Here is an 11,554-nt window from a genome sequence, read left to right as displayed (position 1 = left end):
CTACTGTAAGTACTGTAGTTTTAAGTACTTCAATGACCTCAGCGTTGGTACGGAGTACTACCAGCTGGCATGTTGGTATCAGTACGTACGGAGTACATACTTAAGCAAAAGCACTTGTAATACAAGTGTACAACTACAACGTACAGTATGTGCATGTACGGAGGAGTATTACTCCGTACAGTACTTATTACTTCATGCACCTTCATCGTGCGATAAGTACTTACTTACCTAAGTAGTACTTGCAATTACTCGGAACTTGTACAGTACTTACTTAAGTATATGAACCGTAAGTGCAGGTCATGTACCACTTAGTCGTCGGTTCTTGGCGTCGTTCTTGGCGAGCTGGACCAATCGATAAACATAGATAAGCCACCACAAATTTTCGTTCGCAACACACCAAAGTAGCCAAGTGCTGCCTTCAATCGGGTTCTCGGTTTCTACGACTGACCAGACGACTTGACAATATTGAAACACTTACATTGACGAGTAGTTTGTGCGACGTAATCAAATCAACTATAGTACTACGATCCTAGGCCGTCGTGCAATAGTGTCGGCACATCACCATGCCCGCACCAACAGCCTTGAAAGGGACCGAGGCCCCGCTCGGCGTTGACATGGCAGTTCCAGGCCATGGTATGTATATCCGACTCTTTACTTCCGCCAGATGAGCTGACTGAAAACCCCCAGAATGCGATGATGAATTCCTTCTTGGAGCAAAAGATCACATGGCCACCGAATCACTCACTTCGGCGCCACGAGAACTTGACAGCGATGACGCCATGGCCATTGACGAAGAGGGACGGCCACGGTTCGCACCGGCCAGCGATATCGTACGCCAGCATCTCTACCAAGACATGGGGCTGATGTTTTTGTGACTGACTGTGAGATAGGACCCTGTCACCAGAGTTGAGATCCGCAAGGTTCCCGTACCGCCACACCGCATGACCCCTCTGAAGCAATCATGGCCCTCCATTTACCCTCCTCTAGTCGAGCACCTGAAGCTGCAATGCCGAATGAACATTAAACGAAAGACCGTGGAACTGAGAACCTCAAAGCACACCATCGACTCCGGTGCGCTACAAAAAGGCGAGGACTTTGTCAGGGCCTTTACTTTGGGCTTTGATGTCGATGATGCCGTCGCTCTGCTGCGATTAGACGACCTGTATATTGAGACATTTGAGATCAAGGACGTAAGGACCATGCATGGTGACAGCCAGACTCGTACCATTGGTCGAATAGCCGGCAAGGATGGCAAGACCAAGTTTGCCATCGAGAATGCTAGCCGCACAAGAATTGTGTTGGCGGACTCCAAGATTCACATCTTGGGAGGATTCAGGAACATACACATGGCACGGGAATCGGTTGTTAGCCTCATCCTCGGCAAGCCGCCTGGAAAAGTATACGGTAACCTGAGGACGGTTGCCGCTAGGATGAAAGAGCGTTTCTAATAGCAAGATGCGTAAAACCCATGGGAGCATGGCAAGGTGCTTCGGCAACGAAGAAACACATTTCCTGGCTCGGTCCCAGCTGAATGCCACAAATACAGGCGTTATCGTTACATTAGTAAACGGGGCTCACGAATGAGCAAGTGGCACCCAGTCGCATCCATTCAACGCCATATGAATCCTCACTCAAATTCGCAGCAAGGCTCGAGGCGGATAGATACAAGGCTTCGAGGCCAATAGTCCACAAAATGCGACGCATAAAGCAGGTACCTCGAAGCTGCCGCAATATTTGTTTTGGCGGTAGTGCACAAGGCATCTGACAATGGCGCGGTGGATCGAAGCCATTGGCCGATGGTAGGCTTCAAACTTGGCGAGAGGCCTGGAAAGATTTGAGTCATGGCTGGCCAGCTGAAGCTTTCTGGCCATGCGACGAATATGAGATCATTTTTCCCAACGTAGCTCCAAAGCCTGATGCCCCACCTTAATATTTAACTACTCATCGGGTCGCACCTTACTGTCTACTCCTCTCCCTCAACAAAAACCTCAAACATCTTCCCCCTTCGGCTAATTCTTTTTGAGAAAAAAAAATACTCGAGACGTCTAGTTCAGGTGCGTATTCACATGATGATCTAATTTCATTATGTCTACGCTTCCTTCGTCCCCTCCCCCAAATCGACTTCAATCTCGCCATCTGACAGTCCACCTTCCCCTCTCACCTCCGTCGTCAAGTGCCTGACACCCCTCTCTGGGAAACTCAATATCCATCGACAATTGCAACGACCAGGCAGGAGCCTAGGCATTTACTCCCTGTGTACACGCGGTTGAGTGCAAGATACCTCGCCGTGAGGATTGCCTCCAGTTGTTATCCACGTTTCTGAATTGCTCACGATTGTTGCCCCCACCTGATCTAGCGTTCTCCCATCCCAGAAATGCATTGTGGCCCCTATCTTCTTCATATACACGCCCTAACACGATGACTCGTTTAGAGAAATCTGATACGCTCATATATCTCATTCAAAATGGCCATCACCAAGGTTCATGCACGATCAGTCTACGACTCGCGAGGCAACCCCACTGTTGAGGTTGACGTCGTTACCGAGACAGGGCTCCATCGCGCCATTGTTCCATCCGGAGCTTCTACCGGTTCGTCGCCAGCTTTGTCTGCCGTTTGCATTTATGTGTTGCTTATTCTGAATTGTAGGCCAGCACGAAGCTTGTGAGCTACGCGATGGTGACAAGTCCAAATGGGGCGGCAAAGGCGTTGGCAAGGCCGTCGACAACGTTAATGCCATCATTGGCCCTGCCCTAATCAAAGAGGCCATCGATGTGAAGGATCAATCCAAGATCGATGCTTTCTTGAACGGACTCGACGGCACTCCCAACAAGACCAAGCTTGGCGCGAACGCCATCCTCGGTGTCAGCTTAGCTGTTGCCAAGGCCGGCGCCGCTGAAAAGGTTCATCGCTTTGTTCGCATGATAGCCGGAGAAATACTGATGGGGTATTTTAGGGTGTCCCTCTGTATGCTCACATTTCGGACCTCGCCGGAACAAAAAAGCCTTATGTCCTGCCCGTTCCTTTCATGAACGTCCTCAACGGCGGGTGAGACTTCCTTGACTGAAAAGTAAGGGGGAAAGTGCTGATTTGTCAAGTTCTCACGCCGGTGGCCGTCTTGCCTTCCAGGAGTTCATGATTGTCCCTTCGTAAGTTGCAACCAATATTTTTGGCAAACGTCAAAATGCTGACAGTGGCATCAACCAGTGCTGCCCCTTCTTTCTCGGAAGCCATGCGGCAGGGTGCTGAGGTTTACCAACAGCTCAAGAGCCTGGCGAAGAAGAAATATGGCCAGTCTGCCGGCAACGTTGGTGATGAGGGTGGTGTTGCTCCTGACATTCAGACTGCCGCAGAAGCCCTTGACCTTATCACAGACGCCATTGACAAGGCCGGCTACACAGGCAAAATGAATATTGCAATGGATGTTGCATCGAGCGAGTTCTACAAGGAGGCAGAGAAGAAGTACGACCTTGATTTCAAGAATCCCGAGAGCGATCCAGCCAAGTGGATCACATATGAGGAACTTGCCGCCATGTACTCTGACCTGGCGAAGAAGTACCCCATTGTTTCCATCGAAGATCCCTTTGCTGAGGATGACTGGGAGGCCTGGAGCTACTTCTACAAGTCCCAGGATATCCAGATTGTCGGTGATGATCTAACTGTCACCAACCCAGTGCGTATCAAGAAGGCGGTCGAGCTGAAAGCTTGCAACGCGCTTCTGCTCAAGGTCAACCAGATCGGTACTCTAACAGAGTCGATCCAGGCTGCCAAGGATTCATATGCCGACGGGTGGGGTGTCATGGTTTCTCACCGATCTGGTGAAACCGAGGATGTCACTATCGCCGATCTTGTCGTCGGAATCCGATCCGGCGAGATCAAGACTGGTGCTCCCTGCCGGTCCGAGCGTCTAGCCAAGCTCAATCAGATTCTCCGCATCGAAGAAGAGCTTGGTGACCAGGCCATCTATGCTGGCGAGAACTTCCGCAAGGCTGTCAACTTGTGAAAGGCCAGGGAGGCCCGGGCAAGGCAATCAAACTTTTTGACTCGGTCAACCAAAAGGATTGTGTCCAAATGGCCATAGAGAATTGAAGACATCTTCAATCTGCCCCAACTGAGTGACGAATTATTGTTTAGTAGGTGCTTTGCATCAATTCCCATGCCATCTGTATTGTACTAGTGATAGTTCTTAGGGCTTGTAAGTAATCGATTGGGCAGGAACCTGGCCCCCTCTTCTTACATGCAATCCGCAGCCAGGCAATTTAGCCATCACCCAGCTCTGACGCATGTACGGAGTACACTGCCATAGAAATACGGTCCCTGGGGACAGCTGTGCTGTCACAAACACAGAACCTGGCGACCAAGGCATCGAGGCAGTCGTAGTATAGAGGATTTTTAATGGTAGTTTCGCTTCAATGGCCAGGATAGATGAGGAAGAACGAACATCAACTTGATCTTGGCAAGTAGGAACACTACTTCTATTAATCAGTGCTCGGTCACTTCGGTCACTTATAGCACGTCAGCAGCCAATGATCCGAGGATATAGACTTCACTTATTATTAGTTGATAATATATTGTTTTAGCTCTAGCATTGGCTGAAGTACTAGGGCCGACTGAGAGTGTTTTATTTAGCCAAATCAGCTATTATTAATTAACTCGTTATTCTTTATTATGATATGACTTGTTGTTATCAGGACGAGTCGTAGTCTGTTAAATGCAAAAATGTATGACCAACTTATACCTAACCAACAGTGTAAGGCTAGGCGCACGGGTAAAGCCCGGGTAGACAGGAAGGTGGGGCAGCCTAGGAGTAGGGCACGCCCCGGCCACAAAAGGAATGTGAGCATGGAAACTCGAGAGGGGTCAAGCTTTAGTCTTGAATACTACTCGATTTCTGAAAGAAGGCTCACTTGCTTACCTGACTGTCGTCGAACTGGTCCGCCCATTACAGAAGCTTGAAAGGGGTCAAGCTTTAGTCTTAAATACTACTCGATTTCTGAAAGAAGGCTCACTTGCTTACCTGACTGTCTTCGAACTGGCCCGCCCATTAATTACAAGCTTGGACAGAGGAACAAGCTTTAGTCTTCAATATATCCTTACGCTTGAACAAGGCGCATTTGCTTACCTAACTATCTCCCAACGGGCTCGATCATTACAATTCTAAAGCTTCTACGGAGTATTCTAGTCACCTAAGCAAGATGCCGCCTACAACACGCAGCACTAGGGATACGCCTTACGTCCTTCAGGAAGGCGGAACAAACTCAATGCTAGGAACCTCTCCAACGCCAAGTACGCTAAGCTCCCTCGATACAACGCAAGTGAGTGCACACAAGGAACCATTAGTTCCAGAAAAGCTGGCTGCAATACGGGAACGGCTAGCCCAGCTGCAGGAGCTACGGCAGCTAGAGGAACGAGAAAAGGAACTCCATACCCTTCTGGGGATAGGGACCGACAACCAGCAAAGAAAGACAAAAGAAAGAACCAGACAAGAATCCGACGCTTCCTCAGTAAGCAGTTGCGAAATCGAGGTAAAGAATATCCCGGAACTTAGGCAACCTACTACACCCCAGAAGAGGCAGGAATGGCTTAACGACCTTAATTGCGTATTCAATAGAGCAAGGCGAAGGTTTAAGAAAGATTACCAGAAAATTCTCATAGCCCTGGATTATATACAGGCCCAAGGACGGGCGCGCTGGGAAAGATATTTGGACGAACTGCCGAAAGACCGCCGAGACGCAGCCGAGAACGACTGGGACCTTTTCCAAGAATGGACCCTCACCCTGCTAAAGGGAGGGGCCAACTACCGGGCCCACCTAGCAATACAACGGCAAAACGCAAAACAACGAGAAGGCCAGTCACCAATGGAGTTCAGCCTCTACTTGGACTCAATTGAAAACTGCTTCGAAAGGGCACTAGAATCCGAGCGGGCGTATACCTACTTCGGTAAGCTACTACCGGGATTGCAACGTCAGATCAACCTATACAAGAACATCGAAGATCATACCCGAGAAGAGATAGTCCAACTGGCTCAACGACTTTGGGATGCAACCGAACCCCGACCCAAGCGAAGACTGGAGGCGAAGGCGAAGGGGAGGCTACAGCGGGCTGCTTACCTTCATCAACCCGTCGAGGAGTTGGCGTACCGTCAACGTCGCCTATATCGCTCTCGTCATTACACAAAGAAGCCCCAGCCCTAGTCCTATTAGCAGAGGGGGACATACGGGGGGACTCACCGAAAGGGATTCCTGTTATGGTATCGGGCTTAGCCCGATATGGGATACAAGATGGAGGGACCAACAGACCCATCTGAGGAACGCACATAAACTAGAAGCCCTAACCGCCAAGTAGTTTTCCCTTCTTCAAGTCTTTTAATAAATATCATTGAGAGTCCTAGAGCAGTCGCCTAGCGACTCCGTAACAATTCCATCCCAAAGCCGCAGCAAAACCCGTCTCTGCATAGACCGACGCCGGGCCTCCCTACGCTGGTAACTAGGGCTATTAACCTCAGGAGAGGCTAAGGTCCCGCCCGGCGCGGATCGTTTGCGAGAGGGAGTTATGCTGGACTTCAGGTGGCTGTATCGTTTTTGTTGTTGTCGTTACTGTCGCTGTCGTCGTCAATGCTGCCAAAAAGTCGTCGAATTATCGTGGTGGCAGTCTTAAGGAAGCAAAGAAAAGAAGGAAATCAACAAAGACGCGATGGGGGATATATATTGGAGCGACGACCTTGGGCCAGAATCCCCAGGGTGTCGAAACCTAAGGCCACCCTACAATATGGTTGCAGCATAGCAACGGGAATGAACACGACGAATGCGACAGCAACCGATTGACGGCCTAAGGCAGAGCCCAACGGGCACAAAGGCAAGTGCGAGAGACGCGACAGCAACCAGATTGACAGCCTTAGGCAGAGGACGGCCGCTATAACAATACGACTAGCAGTAGCCGACTAGCGACCGAGAACGGTCAGCACCTAGAAGGCGCCAGGATGCCGATTAAGGACAATGAGGCAAGCAGATACGATAAACGAGGTAAGTCTATTCGAACTAGGTTAAATAATGTGTCGCGCCGACGCGCCAACGGGCCTGTAACGGGGTTAAAGTCCGGGTAGTTAGTTGCGTAACGGTGTCCACATCTGCGCCTATTTAAGCAGGCACAGAGGACACCTGGTGGTTGGCAACAATAGCATCAAGAACACCAATAGATTGATCCTGCCCCATGTCACGATCCTTGATTCGTTGTAGCCCTAGTCCAGGCGGACCCCCTTTTCCTCTGTTGCATCTTAATGCTAGCCGGGAAACTCCTGAAACGAGACCGAGACGGTCCCTATAGGAGGGGGGATAATAATTGTAAGGCTAGGCGTAAGGGTAAAGCTCGGCTAAAGCCGGACAGCCGAGTAGGCCCAGACCAGTGGGGTCTGCCCTAACTCTAGGGGCTACTAGAGGTACGGAACTGCAGAAGCTTGGACAGAGGGACAAGCTTTAGTCTTGAATATATCCTCACGCTTGAATAAGGCGCACTTGCTTACCTAACTGTCTCCCAATGGGCTCGATCGTTGCACTAAGTATAGTAAGCTAGGGAGGTTACTGGAGAGCAAGAGGAATAGAATGAATATCGAAAATGAGACTCTGGACATTAACCTTAATCGCCTAGTTCGAGGTTCCTTGACTACCTACAACTGTAGAGCCAATGCAGGTAATAAGGGACATCCAGTAGTTAAAGAAAGCAGAAAGGGCCCAGAAACTCTACTGAGCATCAAAAATATGGTTCTCAATACTAGTAGAACCTAGTAGGTAGATAAGCCCATCAAATAGTAGGTTAAAGCAATTAATGTCATTGCTCAGAATTGAAAGAAAGTTGTCCTAATGTGAAAGAAATTCAATACTACAGTGAGAAGTGCATTTATCAGTAATGCAAAACGTTATAACATTAAAAGGCGTATTAGAATATATATATGTCTATACTAGAGAGATCAGTCTTGGTAGTATAAAATATAGTTAGATTGAAAGCTATTATCAAAGTGCCTGTTAGTGCTTGGCTTGGTGGTGAGCACCACCTTGAGGTGGGGCGTGGTACGATTAGCTGTAGAGCTTACGGAGTACCTTCGGCTGTCCTTTAGATGTACCCACATCGCACCTCGGGTCACATGCTAGTTGAGTCAGACTCCAGAAGTATACCTTCCAGTTGCGACCAACACCCTGCAGCACGCCTGCCCACTTACTTGAACTCAGCGGCAGCTAAGCAATCGTTGTTCAGCGATCGAGCTGTATCGTGAGGATATCGCAAAGTTCGATGGCGAGCGTTGATATCACGCAGCATGTGTCGTTGCGACCAAGTAAGTTGTATACTCTCACCATGTACTCCTACTCCGTACTGCCAAGCTGCCCAGCCTGGAGGGTTGGTGCAAGTTATTTGTGGCTGCCGCAGCAGACTTGTAGACTCGAATCGATCAAGCCTTACGAGGTGTGCCGATACTGTTGCTAATTCCTTGCAGTGGCAGAAGCACAAGATATAAATGAACCGGTAATATTACCACTTCCATGTCTTCGTCCAGGAAATGCCGCGAAGCTAGCCTGGAAATGCACGCAGTGGCTAGTTCATTACTTTCAAACTACCATGGGCTCCGACGTATTCAGAATCTGACACCCTGACAGATCCCACCAGCAAGTGATACAACAGCAACGGCCGAGAGGAATAGCGAATGGAACGCCAGCGCCATGGTGAATGGCAGGGAATCCCCAGCACCAGATGGCGGACCAAAATCGAATGCCGTCACACTGCCTGATGACGAGACAAGGCAGAGGGGTCCAAAAGAAAGAACGATCGATGGCAGCAATACAGAGTACCCCCCGCTATCGTGTGAATCTTTGCATGAGCGATACGAACAGGAGGCGTGGAGAGCCGGCGGCGTTCCGATTTGCCCCGCTCCCGTATCCCGCTTACCCGACGCCTACAGACAGCGGCTGTTTTCTTCCACTGCATGTCAATCGTCGTCATAGTATCTATATTCTGGTTCACCTGCGCCAATCCCTGTCATGGCCAATTCTGGTGCCGTATCTGGTACACTTAACGGCTTCTACCTCCCCAACCGATGGAACGCTGGTCATATCGGTCCGAATGGCTCAGGTCCTTACCACTTTGGAAGCTGTTTGCCGGATACTACCCCATGAAACTGCATAAGACGCACGAATTGCCGCCAAACAGAAGATATATCATGGGCTACCATCCCCATGGTATCATCTCCCACGGCGCATGGTGCGCATTTGCAACCAACGCCCTAGGGTTCTCGGAAAAAGTTCCCTGGGATCACTAATAGCTTGCTGACACTCGACTCCCAACTTCCGCCTTCCCTTTATACCGCGACTGGGATTCTGGCCCATGGGTATCCGGTCGGTTTCGAAGGGAGTCCATCCGCAACATTTTGTCCAAGGGTGGGCCGGACAATGATGGCCGGGGTCGCGCTGTTACGATTGTGATTGGCGGTGCCCGTGAGTCCTTGGAAGCGCAACCTGGCTCTCTACGACTCATACTCAAGGGCCGCAAGGGATTCGTCAAGATGGCCCTTCGGACCGGTGCTGATCTAGTCCCTGTCATCGGCTTTGGCGAAAACGACCTGTATGACCAGCTCAGCCCTACAACACACCCGATGGTTCACAAATTGCAGATGTTCGTACTCAGGGTATTCAAGTTTACGATTCCCGCGCTCCACGGTCGTGGCCTTTTAAACTACGATGTCGGTCTTATGCCGTACCGCCGACGGGTCAACATTGTCATTGGAAAGCCGATAGAAGTACCAACCACTTTCGGATACCAGCCGTCACAGGATGATATTGATGAATATCATGACCTGTATGTTAAGGAAGTCGTAAAGCTTTACTCGGCGTATAAGGGGCAATTCTCCAACGGCGAAGTCCCTGGGCTACAGATCATATCATGAACTTCCGCAAGTGAATAACCACCCCATTGTTTCATTATGAGAGGGCTACGAAGAGCCGGTAAATTTATTGATAAGGTAGTTGTAAAATACGGAAATTTTGCTTAGATTTATATATATTGGCCCATAATGTTGTCTGATTATTCATTGCTATACTGAATTGGGATGTAGGGATGGATAAATGAGCCGTAAAAACAATATGGTGCTACAAAGAGGGGAAGGACAAGATCTACTACCCTATTCATTATCTTCTCTCCAATCCAACTAATGCTAACTGTTTCCCCTGGCCTGCCCTGATTGTGCATTGAAGCTGTAATAGTTCACGTTTTTTTTTTCTCGCATCCTGAAAGTTTGCTAGGTATAGTGATTTTGGTGTTTGGCTTGTAAGTAAGCCAATACAATTACCCCGACACAAAATCAGCAATTTATTACGTGTTAATGTCTTTTTATCTACTTGTTAGTTTTAGCTTTGCTACTCAGCAGGTACTAGTCATTAGACTGCATACTACTTAGATGCCAAAAATATATATACACTATGTTTTGCTTATGGAGTAGCAATAAATCATTATTTATTAAGTGTCTGGAAACTAACTAACTCTTTAAGTAGGCATGTCGGACGGAACACACGAGTACTTGTGGAAAGTACTCCTAAGGATAAAAATAGTTCACTTAAGAGGTAATAAAAGTAAGGCAGTCTGTGTGCTAGCAGGGTAAAGCCCGGGTAGACAGGGGTGCACGGGTAAAGACCGGGTGGACAGGGGCGCACGGGTAAAGCCCGGGTAGACAGGAAGGTGGGGCAGCCTAGGAGTAGGGTATGCCCCGGCCACAAAAGGAGCGCAAGCCCGAAAACTCAAGAAGGGTCAAGCTTTAGTCTTAAATACTACTCGATTTCTGAAAGAAGGCTCACTTACTTACCTAACTGTCGTCAACTGATCCGCGCGTTACACTCTGTACAAAGTTAATGCGCGTAGAGTCTGTCCCTCCTAATCTTAGTAAGGACGCGTGTTCTAGCTTAATCTATATATTTCTGCATTACCTATAATTTTATAAGTACAAACTCAATAAAAGTAAAAAGCAAAAAAAAAATACGCTTGTATCCGGACGAACTGCGGTCTCAAGAAACAGAAAATCTTTTGTGGTAATCATTATATATAATATGCAAGCTTGTATAGTTAGCTACTATAGTATAAACTCAATGAAAGAAAAAAAGAGCAGTAAAAATATAAGCTCGTACGCGGACGAACCGCGGTCCTAAGAATCAGAACCTTGCGTACTGACCATTACACTATGCAAGCTTGTACGGTTAGCCACTATTGTAATACATATAGGGAGCTGTGCCTATATAGACAATAGACCAGTTAACCGTTCGACCCTATAGCCAAACTGTCAAAAGATCTACCAGTATCCGCACTTAGTACAGGCACTGCACCTTACATTCGCTTATAAGGCCTATACGCCTGTAGCGCACCTTACAACTATGCTAACATGCCCTGGTATATTGAATCTTATTAATTTAATATGAAATGGCAAAAATGAAGACCATATTTGGACTTTAAGCTCGCACGCGGAATCGAACCGCTCTCAAGAATCAGAATCTTATGTGCTGACCATTACACCATGCAAGCTTGTACA

At 48.4% G+C, this 11,554-nt stretch overlaps 4 protein-coding genes and 1 non-coding gene across 5 annotated transcripts; 4 read left to right on the top strand and 1 right to left on the bottom strand.

Moving 5' to 3' along the window:
• Nucleotides 1–563: 563 nt before the first annotated feature.
• Nucleotides 564–1,448, top strand: DCS_08296 (KH domain containing protein; the record flags this gene model as incomplete). Its single annotated transcript, XM_040805571.1, has 3 exons — nt 564–633; nt 688–830; nt 891–1,448. 3 exons carry the CDS (start codon nt 564–566, stop codon nt 1,446–1,448), a joined length of 771 nt encoding a protein of 256 aa, XP_040653287.1.
• Nucleotides 1,449–2,464: 1,016 nt separating this feature from the next.
• On the top strand, nt 2,465–4,000 carry DCS_08295 (Enolase; the record flags this gene model as incomplete). Its single annotated transcript, XM_040805570.1, has 5 exons — nt 2,465–2,588; nt 2,647–2,900; nt 2,954–3,045; nt 3,096–3,146; nt 3,205–4,000. 5 exons carry the CDS (start codon nt 2,465–2,467, stop codon nt 3,998–4,000), a joined length of 1,317 nt encoding a protein of 438 aa, XP_040653286.1.
• Nucleotides 4,001–5,192: 1,192 nt separating this feature from the next.
• Nucleotides 5,193–6,191, top strand: DCS_08294 (uncharacterized protein; the record flags this gene model as incomplete). The annotated part of the gene is made up of 1 exon (XM_040805569.1): nt 5,193–6,191. One exon carries the CDS (start codon nt 5,193–5,195, stop codon nt 6,189–6,191), a length of 999 nt encoding a protein of 332 aa, XP_040653285.1.
• A 3,353-nt stretch (nt 6,192–9,544) lies between these two features.
• Nucleotides 9,545–9,925, top strand: DCS_08293 (uncharacterized protein; the record flags this gene model as incomplete). The annotated part of the gene is made up of 1 exon (XM_040805568.1): nt 9,545–9,925. The coding sequence occupies one exon, from the start codon at nt 9,545–9,547 to the stop codon at nt 9,923–9,925; it is 381 nt and encodes a 126-aa protein (XP_040653284.1).
• A 1,552-nt stretch (nt 9,926–11,477) lies between these two features.
• DCS_t98 lies at nt 11,478–11,547 on the bottom strand. Its single transcript has one exon. It is a non-coding gene; the product is annotated as a tRNA-Gln (tRNA).
• Between the last annotated feature and the right edge of the window lie 7 nt (nt 11,548–11,554).

Source organism: Drechmeria coniospora, assembly GCF_001625195.1.
Source record: "Drechmeria coniospora strain ARSEF 6962 chromosome Unknown scf7180000000102, whole genome shotgun sequence".
In the NCBI taxonomy this organism is placed as follows: domain Eukaryota; kingdom Fungi; phylum Ascomycota; class Sordariomycetes; order Hypocreales; family Ophiocordycipitaceae; genus Drechmeria; species Drechmeria coniospora.
This window is presented reverse-complemented; position numbering and strand designations above follow the sequence as displayed.